General features: G+C 38.0%; 1 protein-coding gene across 11 annotated transcripts in view; it reads right to left on the reverse strand.

The window, feature by feature from the left end:
- The window catches only part of Stau2 (staufen double-stranded RNA binding protein 2), a 326,027-nt gene that overhangs the window by 165,547 nt on the left and 139,569 nt on the right, over nt 1-20,911 (reverse strand). For all 11 annotated transcript variants that reach the window (XM_045143113.1, XM_045143112.1, XM_045143108.1 and 8 more), the window contains 4 exons: nt 12,358-12,517; nt 10,668-10,775; nt 7,614-7,826; nt 3,399-3,536 (listed from right to left, as the gene is read on the reverse strand). In XM_045143113.1, coding sequence (XP_044999048.1) covers nt 3,399-3,536; nt 7,614-7,826; nt 10,668-10,775; nt 12,358-12,517 — 619 coding nt within the window. The remainder of the gene's footprint in view (nt 1-3,398; nt 3,537-7,613; nt 7,827-10,667; nt 10,776-12,357; nt 12,518-20,911) is intronic.

Below are 20,911 nucleotides of genomic sequence, written 5' to 3' on the forward strand. Positions count from 1 at the left end.
ATATGTAGCAGGAAACTTTTAGTCATACTTTCTTTTTGGCCCCTGTGTGAAGGCATAACTTTGGCTGTTTCATATGTTTAACATGTCCCGCACATACAGATGTCCATCTGGCATCCACGCGAGTACTGCTGGCTACTTATTTTCACACTGTAATTTTCAATTTTTAGACTTCAGTAAATCAACCACTTTTAAGGAACTGGAGTTAATGACATAATGAGAAAACAGAAACTTAAATATGCAAATGAAATGACAAAGAAATGCAGTCTTTTAATACAAGTTTAGTCAAGATGACCTGTGTGATAGTTGTTGGTAACATAGGACACAAGAAATGTGTTCACTACAGACTTTGGTAGCAACCGTCACAGATCAAATCTATGAAGTGTTTTTGAAACATGTCATTTCTTTTTCTTCCAAAGCCAAAACCTTCACATTATGACAAGTTCAAGGTTTCCTGTGGAAGAATCCTGAATGGTCCATGGTACAGTGACAGCAGACGTGGAGCTGCATGGACTCACAGTCACTGCCTGACCCTGATCCATGGCGCAGGCCAAGTACAGTGGCAGTGTGTTCCAGTCCTCAGCACGAGTCACCTCTGCATGTTACTTTTCTAACACTTCACCAGGCCCTATGCTGCTCTGCCATGGTGACTGGTGAAAAGACTAGACCAGCTGTGCCAAAGGTTTCTTCCACCTCTCTACGGGTCAAAAGACTCGTCAGAATAAGTAAGGCAAAAGATCACTGAGCAGTAAATACAACTTCAGAAACATTTTTATATGCTACACAAACCTTGCAGGGCCTTGTTTGGAGTTCCCTGCCTTGTCCCTACATCTCATTTACCTGTGCATGTCCTCTGGCCCAGGGTTGCTGCTCTTAGACATGGCTTCAGTGCTATCACCATCTTTGTACTAATTGTTCACCTGCCTCTGCCAGATTTCCATCTGACCAATTCTGATCCTTTCAAGACTTATTTCCTCCCTAGCAAAGGCACCACCTCCACACACAAATGTAAACACAGAGTTCAACAGTTTGTAGGTAGTTATCCCAGAGTGAGCTGTTATTACTGAGGGAAAAAGTTATCCTGCTGAAGGATATTCTTTCCTTGCCAACAAACACAATGGCCACCCAAAATATCACTTTACTATAAGGGTCAAATATATGAGTACCTTTCCTAAGTCATCTTCTATGAAGCTCACAGATTCAGCAAGCATTATAAATAAGAGCTTGCCATTAAAATGTTAAGAAACACTAAATTTAAGATGGCCAAATTTCTGTCTTTAAACAAATTATTCACATGAATTAAATCCTCAAAAGAGCTAAGAAAAAAAAGTTCTGAAATAGCATTTACATTCAAAACTTCCATTTGTTATCTTTCCCCGAGGCACAAAATTCATTTATAGGTTTTTCTGTTTGTTTGCTTTGGTTTTTAGAGTTAGAGTTTCACTCTAGCTCAGGCTAATCTGGAATTTTACATAGTCTCAGGGTGTCCTTGGCTCACAGTGAATCTCCTACCTCTGTCTCTTTAGTACTGCGATTAAAGGCATGCACCACTACACCTGGCATGATTCATATATTTTTTTAACAACTTGGAAATCTTAATTATAGGTAGAAAAGTTAATGTACAATTCATAACTATTCACACTGACAAGTAATTTAATTTTGTTATCATTATTTTCTGTATGAAAAATTTAAACACTTCTCTCTAAAACAAAAGAAGAATTTTAAGAAATTTTCTGCAGAAGCTGTATGTCATGGCACAAGCCTATAATCCTAGTAACTTGAGAGATGGAGACAAGAAGCTCAGGAGTTCAAAGTCATTTAAGGATATATTGTGAATTTGAATCCAGCCTGGGCTATGAGGTCCTGACCCTGTCTCAAAAGAAATCTTTGGAACTAACTAGTAATATCATCATCAGAAATGTTCTTTTCTTATCTAGTAGTGAACCAGAGTAGCCGTATTCCTTCTATAATAGAGCATATAAACTCATTCTTTTGGGGAGGGTAATAGACAAAACAACAGGCACATTGTTTCCAGAGGTAGTTCTTCCACATTCAATTATAACATGATAACCTGCTTGGAGGGTGGGGAGTATACACAAGTCTTTACTATGATAAGATTATTGCAACACTGTAATGAATCCAGTGGGGCTTCCAGAGGGGAAAGGACAATATGAATTCAGTGTGAAAATATTTAAAAGCATAGCCAAATGTCCCTATTGACTACAATGTTTAAGATTACCCATAAAATGGAAGTTGACCTAAGACACTCTAAATTCCTTCGCAAAGGGGTACTCAGTATACCCATGAGAGAGGAATTATGTTATACAGCCAAGGCCAGATTATAATCCTAGTACATGCCTGACCTTTGGGTGATCTTTTATTTTGTAGATATGTGCTAAGTAATTTTGAAGTGCTTTAAGAAAAGAATTGTTAAAAGGAAGAAAGAAAAAAAATCAGGGAGAAAAACTTAACAATTTAGTCTAGTGTAACAAAAATCTTAATTGTGCCAGGTGTAATTAAAGGTAGTGCACACCTTTAATCCCAGCACTCAGAAGGTACTGGAGGAGGACTGCCATAAATTCAAGGCCAGATTGGGAGTACAGAGTGAGTTCCAAGGCATCTTGGGCCAGAGTGAGACCCTGCCTTGAAAAAAAAATAATAATAAAATAAAATGAATCTTAATTGCTGTTTTGGGGGTCACAGGTATAATGGGGGTGTATTATACTATTGTATATGGAAACCAATGGATATGTTTCTTAATAAAAAAAATTTTAAAGCCAAGGTTTCTATAAGATTGTGGCATGAACTGGCAAATGCAGAAGAGTGAATAGGCAGAACTTGAAAGGAGTAAGGCACTCTGGGATTCAACTTTACTCTCCCCCTATACACACCTGCCAGAATGGTAGCAATCAGCCTTCAATGTATCTTGGCTGTAAGATACTAGGTCTCTCAGTCCCCAGCATGGTCTGCTGGCAGCTCAGTCTGTGGAGTTTTCTGATAGTCTATAACCTCTTGCCCTTGGCCTAGTTCCATCAACTACATCCTTCTAATTTTGTTTCTAATTCTGTTCGTCTCCAATTCCCAATAGTCAGTGGACTCTGGCTACAAATGCAACATGAAAGGTTAAGAGATAGATATTAAATGATAAAGTCATGGCAAATAACCTATTGAACTCACAGGCCCTTCCAAAATTCAGGCTGTCTGTTCTAACATGTCCTTGACACTGGTCTGTTTCTACCAAGTTGATAGGTGAGCCCAAGGGTATGAAGGCTTTAAAGTGTTAACATGTTTCACTTTCTACCAAGTTCTACTTTGTTTTTACGTATATCACTATCCCATGCTGAGGAATTTTAACACCTTTCCACAGTTTTAGAAACATTTCATATAAAGGTTAGAAATACCTGCATCACAAATTCTCGGCGTCGAGGCATTCCTCTTTCTGAAAGCAAAACGTAATCTGGCTCCTTTTCTTTTTTGGCCTGTTGGATTTGAGCCAAGCGGCTGATGGGGTTCATTCCTTGACCATATTCTGGTCCAGCCTAAAAAAGTAATTTAAGAACATTTTCAGAATATGCTTGTAAATCTTATTATTAGACCTTTTCAGAAGTAATAGTTCTTCTCTCCAGCCCCAGTCCCCCCCCATCCCAAAACTAGGTGAGTTAGACAAAAAAGAGTCACTTAATGAAGATTTCTAAAGAAAATTATAAAATGGATCTATCATTAAGGCTTAGAGGTCCAGAGGTATTATAAGCTGGGTTAACTATAATTTATAGTAGAGTTGCTCTACCACTCTGTGTATCAAAATATACCAAGGTAAGGCATGAACTGGGAAATACATATAAAAAGAGACATATGACTCCAAAATATATTTCTAAAACTCCTAAAAAGTATTAAGAAAAAAAAATGGACAAAAGGTGTAAACTGAGATATTTCAAGGAAAAAAAATTAAGATAATTAAGTTCATCAGAACTTGGAAAGCGCCTGTTGAATGAGGAGAAGCATAAGTTTTCTTTTTGAGATAGGAGGAATGTAGGGGAGGTGGCAGTGGTGGGGTATCTCCCTGTGTTGCCCAGGATGGCTTTGAACTCCTAAACTAGAAACCATCCTCCCGGCTCACCTCCAGAGTAGCCTGGACCACAAAACACCTGTGATCACACCAGCAAGAAACTCTTATTTTAAAGTAATGATAGCACTATTAATGAGGAAACAAATTGGCAATGTCTAGTAAAGCCTAAAATGACATGCATTACTCCCCTGGTAAACTATTCTTGGTGCAAACGCCCTAGGAAACTGTTTCCCACTGTGTAATAGCTTGTATTTACAAAAATAACCATAGTTACATTATCTGAAAGGGCAAAAACAGAGCTTGTAAGCAACCGAAATGCCCAGTGATAAAAGCAGAGAGAAGTGGTGGCATGCTCATACAAAGGAATGGTTTACAAAATAAATATTGGTGCATGTGTAAAGATGAATGAATTCTAGAAAAATAATGGTAAGTGAAAATACAAACACAAAATAATATATAGAGTATATTTCGACAAAACCCTGCTAAAATTAAATGAGAGGTAAGTAAACAGGAGACACATGACATGACATTCATGGATCAAAAAGTTCAATACTAGCCAGGCATGGTGGCACACACCTTTAATCCCAGCACTTAGGAGGCAAAGGTAGGAGGATCGTTGTGAGTTCGAGGCCACCCTTAGACTCCATAGTGAATTCCAGGTCAGCCTGGGTTAGAGTGAAACCCTACCTCGAAAAACCAAAAAACAAATTCAATACTGTGACAATGTCACTTTCATCAGACTGTCAATTCGCTGTACTCCCAATCAAAATCCCAGCTGACCTTTCTTTCTAGTTAACAGATAAGCAAATGATAAATCTATGTAGAAAGGCAAAGGACAAATAACTAAAACATCTCTGAGGAAAAGAAAAGTTTGAAAACGCCGCTTGTTGTCACTTAAATGCAGTTCCTAACCTGGACCTGCTAGAATTGCTGTCAAATGTCATACGCAACTCAAGGCCCAGACAATAGGGATAGAAGGGCTGGAGGGGCGGGAAGGAAACAAATACAAAATTAAATCCAAAATGAGCTGATACCACAGAAACCTTTATCCTTGGAGATAGCCTGAAACATTTAACCTTCAAAAGGAATAAGGGGGGGAGCATCTGGTGCTCGGGTGAGGGTGGAATGAAGCCTAAGTTTAAAAGAAAATTCTTTTTTCTTTCTTTTTTTTTTTTTTTTTTTCTGTCTCTGACCTGTAACTCCCAGTACCAGAGATTGGTTGCTACCTACATTGAGTAGTTGATCAGAGAAACCTACAAAGTCCCAAATCAAGAAAGCTTTCTGTCAAAGTACTTGACTACCTGCATGAGGCAAAAGCTAAGATCCTATTGCTGAAGACATCATATGCTGCTGACACAGTGCACAGACAGACCTGGCTGGAATTCATATGAAAGCCAGTCCCCAGATAGCCTATCTAGTGCTGGAAAGCGCTACACATGAGCTCCTGGGGGAAAGTGGCCAACAACGGTTTGAGCAACCAGAGGTCTAAGCTACTCAGAAGCAAACATCCTGACACAATCTACACACCAGTGCAACAGTGGCACACAGCTTTCTGATTGGCTAAGAAATCCATTAATGTAAAGAAACCCCTATCTGGAACTGGGAACCAGAACCTATGGAGTCAAAGATTATGTTCTCCAGTGTCAAGCTCTGACTAGTCTTGCTAAAAGAGGGGTTACATACATCATAATCTCCCCTAAATTGATAATGCTTATCCCATTTAAACTATGCTGACTTCACTTTCCACTGGAGAACCTGTTTTTCTTTTTCAGAAGACAGCGAGACTGGAAAAGATGAACAACTCCTCGTACTTCAGCCAAGCTGAATCTACAGAAGAATTGGGAAGACAAGCAAGAGTGCTGCTTCCATGTTGTTCCTGATAACCAGCACCAGGGTGTAGGAGACAGACCCTGAGGATACCTACCACAGCAGAAATCCAGTGGCTCCTAAGAGCTTATCACTGAAGTACACTCAAAACTCACCCACGACAGCTCAGGGAATTTTGCAGAAGAGCCAACAAGTTGAGACATGATTCCCAGAGGCATTCCCTCCCCCCCAAAATAATTGTTTGCTGCTCCCACAATGCATAACCCACAACCCCATAGGGAATACTTGTAACCACACTGAGGAGAGACCCCAGCTGAATGGAGGCAGGGATAAGGGAAAAGAGGGTACCAACACATGACGTATCCATATGAAATATGTTGTTAATAATAATAAAATGTTACACACTTTAAAATAAAAAACAACCATGCAGTTAGCCATTCATGTTTGTTTGTTTGTTTACTGAGAATGTATATGGCTAGGTCAGAGGTCAACGTTAAGGTCGGTTCTTGCCTTCCATCTTGTTTTTGAGGCAGGCAGAGTCTCTCTCTGTTGTTCACTGCTCCATTCACAAACTTCCAGGAGATAATGCCACTACTTCTAGTTTTTACATGGGGCCTGGGGACCTGAACTCAGGTACTTTAGAGTTGAACAGCAAGCTCTTTATCCACTGAGCCATCTCCCCAACTCCTACATATTTTTTAATAAAGCAAGGTGCAAAGGTACAAAGCATATAAAAATTAAAGCAATTTAAACAAAACAAACTCATCAGCGATTAAATACATTCCAGATCCATAGTCTTTGATTTGCAGAGCCCAATCAGAAGTCTGCTAAGCAAGTGAGGCTAAGCTGACAGCTGACATGCTGGCCCTCTGAGGCTTTCTCTAGCACTGCAAAATTCCCACTCCACATGCGTCATTCAGAGGACACGGTCCTCTGTTGAGTGCACCAAATAACACAGTCATACAAATCGTGACAGAGTGTGTGTTCCATGTTCTTCCCTGGCAAGGTATATGAGGGGAAACAAAACCAGAGCAATGATCTCAGAGAACTGCTACTGTGAAGCACATGAAGTCAGGAACAAAGTCTGACACAGTGTGCTTTATAATCCCCACCTGCTGCTGCTGCTGTTATCCCCATTAGCATTATTCAATATCCTGTATCCTGTCACCGGTTCATGCTACCCTAAGAAGTTACGTATGACACAGCAGAGCTATTGCTTAAAGATCCCTGATTAGACAGAGCAGTGCAGGCCTTTCCATATGGCAACCAAATAAAAATGAGTAATAACTCTGAACATGTTTTGGAAAATCTCAAGTACAAAACAGGGGCAATAGCATCTTCCTTACATGGTTGGTCAACATGAGAATTATAATAAAGGAGACATTAATGGAATGTAAAAGTACAAATAGGGTGGAGAGATGGCTTAGCGGTTAAGCGCACACCTGTGAAGCCTGAGGACCCCGGTTCGAGGCTCGATTCCCCAGGACCCATGTTAGCCAGTTGCACAAGGGGGCGCACACGTCTGGAGTTTGTTTGCAGTAGCTGGAAGCCCTGGCACACTCATTCTCTCTCTCTGCCTCTTTCTCTCTCTGTCTGCTGCTCTCAAATAAAAAAAGCACAAATATACTTATAAACTGTCTGATGGTGACACAAACTGTCATTTGTGAAGCATCACTATACTTAGCTAGCAAAAGAAAGCTGATGTTCACAAGTGTGTGCTTACCTTTATTATTGTTTTAGGACGTTTTTTAAAAAACAGTTTTGGCTTCTCTACCACGGGAAGAGGTGGGAGTTTTTTAAGCTCCTGTAAGACAGTGGTTGCAGCACGCTTCTTGGACAGTTTTTTACTATTTCCTTCTCCTTCTGCAGAGAATTCTCCCACTGACACTCTAGTAACAAAACTCTTCATATGTGGTGGTCCACTTTCTTTAATAACCTATTAAATGCAAGTAAAATATTAAGTAACATGCAGGCATTTAAGATGTGTTCTCACACCAACAATTTTTCATTATAGGTTTATCAAAATGATATTAAAAACAATGCCAAAATTATAGTATTTCTTCATGGAAGCTATTATAAAGGTATAAAACCTTTGATCACACATGATAATTCTGATGCCTAATTAACCAACGCAGAAGAAAAAAACTCACTAAATACATTTAATCCATAATCAAAACTATTTTCATTATTTTTGCAGGCACATGGCTCACACCTATAAACTCAGGAGACTGAGGCAAGAGGACTGCAGTGAGTTCCAGGCCAACCTGGGCTAGAGTGAAACTCTGCTTCAAAACACAATTTTAAAAATTATTTTCTTTCTTTTTTCTTTTTTTTTTTGGGGGGGGGGTTTGAGTTAGGGTCTCACTCTAGCCCAGGCTGACCTGGAATTCGCTATGGAGTCTCAGGGTGGCCTCGAACTCACAGCAATCCTCCTACCTCTGCCTCCCGAGTGCTGGGATTAAAGGCGTGCGCCACCACGCCCAGCTTAAAAATTATTTTAAAACAAGTAATTCAAATATGATTTCCCTACTATACAAAGTTACAAGCATAAAGTAGAGCATATTCAATTATATACCATACGAGATAAGCCTTCTAGAGTGAAAATTTTAAGATAATTTTGTCTTTCTAACATTACCCTCCAGGGTAAGATATCAGAGGTCAGAGATGATGTGTTATCATTTCTAATACTGTAAAGCATCCATCCTCCTGTGGCAGACACTCAAAAACAGATAATGGGTAAAAAAAAAATAACCTCCTGTTAGAGACTTCAAAGACTGTTTACAGAAAAGAATTTCAAACTTGTATGACATGATATGTAAAGATACGTTGATATGCCATAAAAACAGTGAAGCTTTGAGAGCCAGGAATTATGAACTTTTCATGGATTAATGTTCCTGAACTATTTAATCTGACCTTACTTTTATACTGTACCAGCTTATGGAGGAAAAATGGCTTCCAAATCCTACATATTCAAAATGTTCTGACCTCCTGAAGATGTACTATTTGATTTACTGTTTAACATTGTATTAAAATTGTATTTTCTAATATTAGAGACCAATTAGGAAAGAGAATAAAATAACATACTACCTCAATAATCCAACATTAATGAGAATAAGGTATTTGTCACAAGGATACTTTCCAGGTAATTCAAATTTACTAGTTTAAATCCCAGCTGTTTATTGTGACAATTCTGATGCATATCTTTCTCAATTCAAAAAATAATTTACTGGGCTGGAAAGATGGCTAAGCGGTTAAGGCACTTGCCTGTGGAGCCTAGCTCCAATTCTCTCTCTCTCTCCCTCTCTCCCTCTCTCTCTCTCTCTCTCTCTCTCTCTCTCTCTCTCTCTCCCTCCCTCCCTCCCTCCCTCCCTCCCTCCCTCTCTATCTCTCTCTTCCTCTCTCACTCATAGGAAGAGGAAAAAAGGACAGTCTGTTGGGCTTACCTTAAAAAGAAAAGTGATTTATTGATTTAACAGAGAATAATAGTTAACCTTTTATGCATATTAGACAACTTATCATCATAAACATCAAATCATCTCTACTATAATATGCTGACGTACCAAGGACATCTAAGATTTAGAAAACTGTCTTTCTATTCATTTTAGCTATTAAAAAATCCTATGGTGGGGGAGGGAAGGGGGAAAAAAATCCTATACTCCGGGGCTGGAGACATGGCTTAGCAGTTAAGGTGCTTGCCTGCAGCCAAAGGATCCCTGTTTGACTCTCCAGGACCCACATAAGCCAGATGCACGAGGGGATGCATGCATTTGGAGCTCATTTGCAGTGGTTGGAGGGCCTGGCGTGCCCATTCTCTCTCTCTACCTCTTTCTCTCAAATAAATAAATAAATAAAATACATTTTTAAAAATCCTATGTTCCAGTAACTTTTGAGCATATGCCAATTACTTTTAATAAATTTTCTGTTTTCCCTGCCATTTCTTGCTGGAACCAATGGGCCATCAAGCACTTTTACTCCCTGCCTTCTTCATTTTGCTGCTTTTAATCTGCTACAAGGTAAGAAATCAGATAATATGATTTGTGTCAAGAAGAAATCAGTTTCTCAGTCCAATGACCTTCCTACAAGTACAATGTAGGAGCTTCCTAGAAAGAGAACACTATGAAATCTGAAGGAATATTCTCCACAAATTGTTTTCAGACATAAATGTCAGTTAGTGAGCTATAATACTGGAGATATTATACATTTATTTGTTTTATATTTTAAATTTCATACACTTTTATGACTATTGATCTAGTTATATAAAGTTCCTTTATTTTTCAGTAATTTGTCAGTTAGGGTTAAACATATTTGGGGGAGGGCAGGAATAACTCAGTGGCAGAGCATGTGGTAAAACCTAGGTATGGTTCCCAAAAGATTAAACATATTTTGAACTCTACACACTTACAAGGAATTACATATTCATATAATATCATTAAGTACTAGCTTGGGTAACAGCTGAATATTAAATTGAATTCAATAGAATCAACTTAATAAATGAATAAATAAATCCTGCCTGAGTACTAGAAATTATCTTATAATTAGAAAACAAATTTTGTGGTAAAAATTAGAATATGCATAAAAGGGCCTTAGTCAAAAAAGACAAAGCTCAGCAGAAATTCATACTATCACAGTAATGTGTATTTTCCTCAGAGCCTGCTTCATTTCATCATAGTAAGTTTGAACATAGGAAGCATATGAACTTTCACAGGACTCTGGTGTACCATTTCATTTGTTTAAGGTCATGAAGAAAAAAATTACAAAACCACTAATAAACATATACCTCAAAACTGACGGGCATATTTCTCTTCAGAGCGATTTCAAATACTAAGCTGATTTCGGATTTATTTGCATCTTTGTCATCATCCATTTCTTTTCCTGATTCCCCATTCTAAATCAAAGAAAACAGATTAACACTGAAGCTTGACTTACAGTAAACTTTACAGAGTCTACAATCAAGAGGCCAGCTTAAACACTGTATATGAACTGTTACTTCCTGGATTCCAATACCCATAGAAGCGAAGGACTTTGCTGTTAGGCTTTCTGTTATCTAGACATTAGTTAACGCTGAGTTAGGAAATGTTCTAATCAACTATGTACTCCTTCAGTAATCCTACATCCCTAGACTAAATTCTCTTTACTTTAGAATCATCTTCCCTCACTCCCACACAGCAACCCACAATTGTTCTAACATGCACTCTCATAACACAATAGAAAGAGTACAAGATACAAATCAATGTTGTAGCTCTGTGTCTGGCACCATTACCACACACTTGTTCACTTCTGAACACATACTTCTGGAGGACCTCATCTTTGCTAAACAAAGTGTGTTAGAGAGAAAGCAACACTTACTATTAAGAATCTTACAGACTCGGGCTGGAGAGATGGCTTAGAGGTTAAAGACACTTGCCTGTAAAGCCTAAGGACCCAGGTTAGAACCCCCAGTACCCATGAAACCCAGGTGCCCCAGGTGGCACATGTATCTGGAGTTTGCTTGCAGTAGCTGGAGGCCCTGGCATGCCTGTTCTCTCCCTCCCTCTCTCTCTCTCTCTCTCCTAAATAAATAAATAAAATATTTTAAGAAAAAAAATCTTACAAACTAATTGGAAAATAGATGAAAATGTTAATAGCTATCATTAAAGTATATCAGCAAAAACACACCTAAGTCTTCCATTAAAACAAATTAACAAAAAAACGCAAAGAAAACCAATATGCTTAGAGAAAGCTACAAAGGCTACAAAGGCTGAACGGTAGAACTTGAAATAAGTAAGCATTCAAGTTTTTTTTTTTTTAGTGAGTTATTTACTTATCTATCTATATGTACACACAAGACAGAGCTTCTTGCCACTGCAAACACTAGACATCAGTGCCACTTTCTGTGTCTGGTTTACTAGGGTGGCTTGGGAATTGAACCTGGGCTGGCTGGTTTTGCAGGCAAAAACCTTTCACTGCTAAACCATCTTCACAGCCCCAAGAATAAAAGGTTGATAATATCACAGGACATGCCTGAGCCAGAGAAACTATTCTCAGGTCAAGTGGAGAAAGTTAAACAATAAGAACTAGTAAAATTTCTCAAGAAGACCCTCAAGATTCTCATTTGCAAAATAAACAGGATTACAAAATCTATAAAGATCTGCTTCAGTTTACATTCCTTTGTCCTAGGTTAAAACAATGTAATCTATGTTCAATATATTTTATATATTTTATATACATACACACACATACATATATATCTCCCAAAATCCCATGCTGCCTGTCAAGTGAATTCCAAAGGTAAATCAAAGTTCTGAAAGGTAAGGTTATCCCAGCAGGAAAACATGAGACTAGTGTAGTAAGACAGTGGACAAGCAACCTGTCATTCTTGTTGTCTAGCCAAACAGATTATCTGTTTTATTACATAATATGCTTTATCTTGCCAATAATCTCACTGGGTAAATACAGGAAAGAGCCTGTCACATGCAGCAGTACTACACCTGAGGAGACTTTTCTGGAATAGGTTCATTCTGCAGGGCTTGAAGGGCTTTCATGGCAGCATTGTGTCTTGCAGCTTGTCGAGTCTTTCCTTCACCAAGAAATTCATTATTTCCTACAGTCAGCTGAACATAAAAGATCTTAGGTGTTGGGCAATGATACCTATGATAAGGAAACAGAAGCACTAATATCAGTTCAATAAAATAAGCCAAGAACCATTAAGATTTGTTTCATTTAAGTTTTACCAATTTCTTTAATATTCTCTTACTAACCCTAATAAAATTTTAAGTTCATGAATGTATTTCTAAGCTAAAATATTAGTCAATATGTCTACACATAATAGTGCATGCTAATCTCCATGAAAAACATATAGAATATAGCATTAAATATAAGTACAGTAAAAAACTTATTTAATTGTATTGCAGAAGACTTTCTGCTATATTTCAGTCAAAATGTAAGCTGAAGTTTGCTGCTGAGAATGGGGAGCCAGTACAGGAGCCAGAGACAGGTGAGCCACTTTAAGTGACAATGTGCAGATTACTATGTTTTTAGCAGAAGACAATTATACCAGAAATGTAGGGGCACAGAACTGCAAAGTAGTAATATAGGCCAGAATCAACATAAGAAAAACTAAGGAATTTATCCCAATTCTTTAAAAATTCATTTTTATTTGAAATTATCATATAGTAATTATACATATTATGGAATACAGTGACATTTTAACACATGTATACAATGTGGAATGATCAGATTAGGGTAATTTGTATATTGTTTCAGACATACAACATTTTTTATGTTGGAAACATCAAATACTCCCTATGTTGAATTATTCAGCGATCTTTTGTCAGCCACAGTTATCCTGCCATACTAGAGTATTAGAAGTCATTCTTCCAACCTGAATCCCATTAATCTTCCTCTCTCCATACTTTTCTCCCCAATACCCTTTCCAGGTTCTGGTAACCATTATTCTATTCTCTACACTTCTTTAAGATCAAATGATTAGCTTTCAAATATAGGTAAGAACACACAGTATTTTTCTTTCTGTACCTAATTTATTTCATTTCACATAATGTCCTCCAGTTCCATCCACATTCCTGCACATGAAAAAAATTAACATTCCATCGTGTATACATACCACACTTTCTTTAGCCATGCATCCTCCAAATTGGTTGATTCTAAATCTTGGCTACTATAAATGGTGCTATAAACATGTGAGATTTCTCTTTAACATACTGATTTTGGTTCCTTTTAGATCATATGGTAATTCTATTTCTAGTCTTCCCATGGACTTTATATACTGTTTTGCAAAATAAATGTACAAATTTACACTCCCAACAACAGTATTATATGGGAGCTCCCCTTTCTCTATGTCCTTTCACTCTGGTGGCTAGCTCTCTGTGGTTTTGATCTACATTTCTCTAATGACTACTGACACTGGACAGCTGTTTAAGGCAACTCTTAAGCAAAAGGTATCAGATTGGACTTATGGTGAAAACTCTAAGTTTGTGTTTAATGTGACTAAGGTAACAAAGTATGATTAGAAAGATGTAACAATAAAGATACAAGGGATAAAAAGAGAATGAAAGAAGAAAATCATCTACTAGAAATTAAGAAAAAGGAAGATATATGATAAAATCTGTTAATTCAACATTTACTTATGGAGCATCTTCTATATAATGGGGAGCATGATATAAGCATCCACAGTAGATAAGAAAGACAGTAAGTGAGGCATGGATATTAGAGATACATGTAAGAGAAAGGACAGGTTCATAAGTATCAGGGAAGAAGGTTTCACTGAGAATATGATATCCTGGTCCTGAAATAAGTAAGGGACCAAACCATCCAGGTTTTGGTGACAATACAGCTGAGGCAGAGGGAACATCAAGGACAAAGGCCTGGAGGTAGGAATGTGCCATTCACATTCAAGCAACCCAAAGGTGGCCCATCTGGCTAGAGTTAAATGAGAGAAGGAAAGCCAGGATATTAGAGACATGACTAGATTCCATAGGACCTCCTTAAAAATTATGTTAAAAGGCTGGCTTTTACCTTAAATGAAATAGCTAGTCATTATGAGCAGAAAAAGGATATAATTTAATTTTCATTTTAGAAAAATTTCTCCTAGGTTGAAGACAGACTTAAGGGGAAGGTAGTAGAAGCAGGAGGGGTCTAACAAGAAGCTGCAAGCAAAGCTAGAGAAAGGGGTAGTGCCTTGGATATAATAGTAGAAGTCATGAGAAGTCCTTGGATTCTGCATGTATTTTGAAAGTATAAATAGGATTACCTAAGAACTGGCTATGAAGAAGAGCTCAAAAATGACCCCAGGGTTTTAGACGTAAGCAATTAATACAGTGCTTAATTACTAGCACACTAAAGAGTACAAAAGAAGTTTGTGGTGGTGGGCAGTGTAAGCAGCTATTTTGGAGATGCAAATCATTAGACCTATTAGACATCCAAATAGATATCAAGTGAGCAATCATATTTACATATTTATGAGACTGGACTTTAGGAAAGAGGCCTAATGCAGAGATAAGATTTGAGAGTCATCCATAGACAAAATAATTGAAGCTGTAAGATGAGAATCCTGTCGGAGACAGTGATAAGAAGACGTGAATGCTTGGTGGCCTTCCTGAGAGCCAAATGCAAAAGTGTGTCAAGAAGGAAGGACAGATTGACTGCATACAATGCTACTCACACATAAAATTGTGACTGAGAAATATGATTGTGAATTGAGCAATTTAGACAATGAACAAGGTCGATTTTGATAGAATGATAAAATGCTGAAAAATTAAGTTAAAAATCACTTCAGGGAAAATGTTTCTAAACAAAAAGATCTTCAGCTGTGATTCCACCAGTTGAGGGACTGAACCCACGGTCCTGCGTGCCGTAGGTAAGTTCTCTACCACTAGCTGTATCTCCAGGAGCCATGCTATGTGTTAAGTAATTACTAAACAACCACGTACTCTTCAGTTTGAGATAAACTGGACAGATTCCATCATGTTAGAAATCAGTAGGCAGATGGATTCACCAGTGAAGATTTACTGAAAGTAAAAGACTAAAGATGTTCTGAAAATGCAGATTAGAGAGGCAATAATTAAGAACATATGACTGGATAAACACCTGGGAAAACCAAGGTTAAACAACGAACCAAGAAGGAGCCTATGACTGGGATCTGGTGGCTGCTGATGGTTCCAGCACAGGGGAAACAATAGATGACAGTGAGATGAGAGAGTCAGAGCAGACATAATGAAGCAATGTCAGGGAGAAGAAAAGCTAACTGTCAAGCCCGAGTCAGAGCAGACAAGGTCGCTGTTAAATCAACTCCATGGCCTACAGTTTTTTTAATCAATTTATTTTAAAATAAATATGCCATGCATTCTCAGTTTAATTAGGAACTATAAAATAGCTAGAGGAAGAAAAAAATTCAACAGTAAAAGACTATTAACAGCCAAAGAATAGAATGAATTTTTAAAAATCACTTTTGGTCTTTGATAACCAAATAGGGTACTGAAGTGCACAATTCCCTATTACTTACTTTAGATCTCTTTAATGTAGAAATTTCTACAAACTAATATATATGATATATTTTGTTTTCACTCTGTATTCCACAAAATTTAGTTTTCCCACCTCTACAGAATTTTATGAATATTTTAAGTGGTTCTATAAAACTTTAAAATAGACAAGTTGAAATCAGAAATTTACTACTGAACTGATCTTACATGGCAGGCTTTCCCCATAGAGCAAATGTTTACAATTAATTATAAACTTCTGAAAATAAAGGCCCAGAACTGGAATGCTAACAGACCTTTAACTATGGTAGAGGGAGTGGGCGCCACTATAATCACTAAGGCCTGCTGACAATTACAAAACTCATTTCGGTTTGCCACAGAGACAAACAAAATTTCTGTTCATTATAACTTTACTGGAATATGATGTCATAACACATAACCATACTGAAACAATCTGCTGATTTTTTGAATAATATATTAATTGCACATTAAGGAGCCCTTGGGGCCTCCTCGTTTTTAGTCATCAAATATGGCTCTATCTATGCATATGGGCATGCATGTTGTTACATGTATTTAAATTATATCATATAAATATCAGAGGGAAAATTAAATATGTTGCAGTTTTTACATAAAAAGTAAAATATTCTAGCACTAACAACAGGAAATACCAAGATTGGATGCCTGACTTGTTTCATTCCAGTTTCACTTCTTCCTCTTGCTTAATAATGATTCTTGGTAATATACCCCACATGGTTTGAATACCGTATACATCACATCTCCTCTTAGCATTGTGACAATTAAGATTAGCCAGAGCACTCTTGATTAATGGCATCCAGACTGCATTACAGCAGAGATGGTGAAAAATGTTTCATCAGACATAATGCTGAGTGTCAAGGGCCCTACCTTTAAATATTTATTTCCTGTGGTAAAGATATATCCAAAGCTTATTAACTTTAAAGGTTGGTGTGCTCAACTTTGTAGATTCCTTCTAGTTTTACTTATTTCAAACATTAAACTTAGGTAAGGTACTTTCAACAAGTGCTATAGCTATTTCTACCAAATAGTACATATTTAACTAAACTGTTATCCCTTTTTTATCAGTTAGAATTTCGTTTTCAATGCTTAGATTCCCATCCTGTTAGTTCTGCTAACAGATGGGTAGTGAAAAACCCTAGCAGCAAATTAAAAGATCAAATGGGCCAGGCATGGTGGTGCACGCCTTTAATCCCACCACCAGGGAGGGAGAGGTAGGAGGATTGCTGTGAGTTCAAGGCCACCCTCAGACTACATAGTTAATTCCAGATCAGCCTAGACAGGAGTGAGACCGGTCCTACCTCAAAAAAACAAAACAACAATAAAAAAAGATCAAATGGCATCTCCTATCCACAACCTCCAAAATGAGGTCCTACTTTATCAGAATCATTTCAATATATTTTATTTATTTATTTATTTATTTATTTATGAATGAATGACAGAGAAAAGGGGGGGGGAGTGAATGGGCAAGCCAGGGCCTCTAGCCACTGCAAACACACTCCAGATGCATGTGCCCCCTTGTGCATCAGGCTTATGTGGGTCCTGGAGAATTGAACTGGGATCCTTTGGCTTTGCAGGCAAGCACCTTAACTACTAAGCCATCTCTCCAGGCCCCAGAATCATTTTTTTAATTTTTCTCAATTTTTATTAACATTTTCCATGATTATAAAAAATACTCCATGGTAATGCCCTCCCTCCCCCCATTTTCCCCTTTGAAATTCCATTCTCCATCATATGCCCTCCCCATCTCAATCAGTCTCTCTTTTATTTTATTTTATTTTTTTGGTTTATTATTTCTATTTATTTATTTGAGAGTGACAGACAGAGAAAGAGGCAGATAGAGAGAGAGAATGGGCATGCCAGGGACTCCAGCCACTGCAGACGAACTCCAGATGTGTGTGCCCCCTTGTGCATCTGGCTAACGTGGGTCCTGGGGAATTGAGCCTCGAACCAGGGTCCTTAGGCTTCACAGGCAAGTGCTTAACCACTAAGCCATCTCTCCAGCCCCAGTCTCTCTTTTATTTTGATGTCATCATCTTTTCCTCCTCTTATGATGGTCTTGTCTAGGTAGGTAGTGTCAGGCACTATGAGGTCTGGATAACTGTATATACTATGCTTATCAAACTGCCCAGTAAGCACTCATCTTAATATTCATACCCTTATATTAATGCTACTCTCACTTTTGATAGAGAATCTTCTCTTTTCAGATGGCAGTGACCTTTGGACGACTCAGAAGGTATCATGGTGCTAGAAAGAAGTGACTAGAGTACTGAGTAACATCTCAACCACACCTTCGAAGGCTCAGGGTCTAATGCGGAAGAGGAGGTGGAAAGAATGTAAGAGCCGAAGGAAGGGTAGGACTCCTTACAACATGCTCCCTCCAGACATAAAATGGCCTGGATACCCAGAATCATTTTTAATGATATTTGAAAATGCAGACTCCAGGGTTGGGAGATGGCTCAGCAGTTAAAAGAGCACTTGCCTCTTAAGTATGGGGGCTTCTTAGGCTGGAGACCACCAAGTTCACCTCCCTACAATCCACTTAAAAAGCTGGATGTGGGGCTGGAGAGATGGTTTAGCGGTTAAGCGCTTGCCTGTGAAGCCTAAGGACCCCGGTTCGAGGCTCAGTTCCCCAGGTCCCACGTTAGCCAGATGCACAAGGGGGCGCACGCGTCTGGAGTTCGTTTGCAGAGGCTGGAAGCCCTGGCGCGCCCATTCTCTCTCTCTCCCTCTATCTGTCTTTCTCTCTGTGTCTGTCGCTCTCAAATAAATAAATAAATAAATAAAATTTAAAAAAAAAAAAAAGCTGGATGTGAATGGACAACAGCTCCAGGTTAAGAGAGAGACCTTGTCTCAAGGAAGTAAGTGGTTTACTGGTAAGAAGACACTCAACATTCTCCTGTGGCCTCTATATACAAGTACATGAAGCTCACACATCTATATGTATACACACACACACACACACACACACACACACACACACACACACACAGCATATTATTTCTATGCTCCAACCCTAATCTGCTGAATGATTTTCAGGGCTAGAACAAGAATCTTGGGGTTGCCCTGGTAACTGTCTGAACACTACAAATCTGAGAGCTACTGCTCCAGGGAATCACAACATCTCCACACATGAATGTCTATGCAAATGGTCAGCTGCTTCAAACTCCATCAAACGAGGAATCGCCTGCACTCCCTACTGCACATTCACCTTCTCAGGGTCCATAAACACACTTTGGGAGTTAATTCCCTAGGAGAGCCCTTGGGAATCAAATTCAAGTTTGCCTAACCTTTAAAGGTTCAGAAAACTCTTAAAGAATTCCCTAAAACTTGACCCTATTCTTTACTGGGTTTTGGTCATCATTTTTGTTTATTCAAATTGGTTTTCTCCTTAGCAGACCAGAAGCTAAAGCCAGGGTTCTAAGGGAAGATCCCCTAACAGCTGTCAGATGCGTTCCTGAATGGCTTCTGAAACAAAGAGCGAATGCCTTTTCTTCTATAGCATGTCAAACCCCAAACACTCTGAGTGACCCAGAGAAAAAAGTCAGAATGATGGGCACTGGGGGCCACAGTACTGAAAATCTACATTTTACACAACTACTTGCAAGGCCTTTTTCCCATGCCTTATTGCTTCCTATCTGCTGGGGGGGGGGGATAAAAAGTGTGAATAAAATAAAAGCTAACTATTTTTTAGATCTCCAAGAAGTCTTTAGATTTAGTCTATCAACACATATCCAACAATACAAATAAACAAGGGATATGGTTCTTTTAATGTGTAATGTACCTTATACAATTTTTAAGTGAAAGAAAAATTTTATCTTCACTTATACTTGTTAGTTATAACAATATTCTATACCATATGGCCTAGCCATCCAGACTAATTATTTCATGCAGTACCTTCTTTCTAAATTCCTTTTATATTATCTTTCTAAACTACTAAAATCCATTTGTCTTCCCTATCTTTCTGTGACTGCTTTATTCTCCAACATCTCCATTTTCCTAATATCACTTTTACAAGGTGAGAAAGACATATTCCAAATAACATCAGATCTTTTAAAAATTGAAAAATAATTATCGCATTTGATAGTGCTACTCATAAATTTCAACATAGCTTAAACAGTCATAACTCCTCTACAGGTTTATGTTCTAAAGTATATGAAAATGTTATCTTCCGATCATAGTATAGATAGGCTTTGGATTCTGTGTTTATTTCTAACACAGACTGAAAACAGAAACGTTAACCTTTCTATTTCAGTTTACTTATCTGTAAAATATTTGTACAATCTATGGTTAAAAATTCTAACGGCCAAAACTTAGAATTCAAATGACATGTTGAATGTTTTTACTCTTTGTATATGTTTTGGCACTGCTAAGCCAAATTCTTTCACTTGCAACAGAAAAATAACAAGTTTTTATCATAGAGCTATAAAGTAGTCTTGGCACATTTTCAAATGTATACATATATAAAATGTCTAGATAGATAGCTCTTTCTTCACATCTATAAAATTTGAAAATATATCTTTAATGGGATCTTTGTGTTAATTCTTAAAGAATTTCAAATATTAAGACTAAAAAGCTTTACAAGTCAGCTGAAAATAAGTCTTAAAAGAAGTGTAAGGATATCCTGATGTTTATAGACCTACTATAGTTATGTTTTAAATGCCCCAAAGAAAATACAGAAATTTACTGAAATCTAAGGTAGACTGTTTTGGAGTGATAGCTTAGAAATGACATCTTATCTGTCATAATTTTAATTTTTTTGAAGATAATTATCTTTAAAAGGGGGGGGTTGGAGAAATAGCTCAGCAGTTAAAAGCACTTGCTTGCAAAGTCTGATGGCCCTGGTTCAATTCTCCAGTACCCACATAAAGCTAGCTGCACAAAGTGGCATATGTGTCAGAGTTCACAGTGGCAAGAGGCCCTGGCATGACCAATGTTCTCTCTCTCCCTCCCTCCCTCCCTCGCTCCCCCCCCCAATAATAACAATATTTTTAAGAAAAAATAGCAGAATCAACTC

This window comes from Jaculus jaculus, chromosome 2 (assembly GCF_020740685.1).
Source record: "Jaculus jaculus isolate mJacJac1 chromosome 2, mJacJac1.mat.Y.cur, whole genome shotgun sequence".
NCBI classification, from domain to species: Eukaryota; Metazoa; Chordata; class Mammalia; order Rodentia; family Dipodidae; genus Jaculus; species Jaculus jaculus.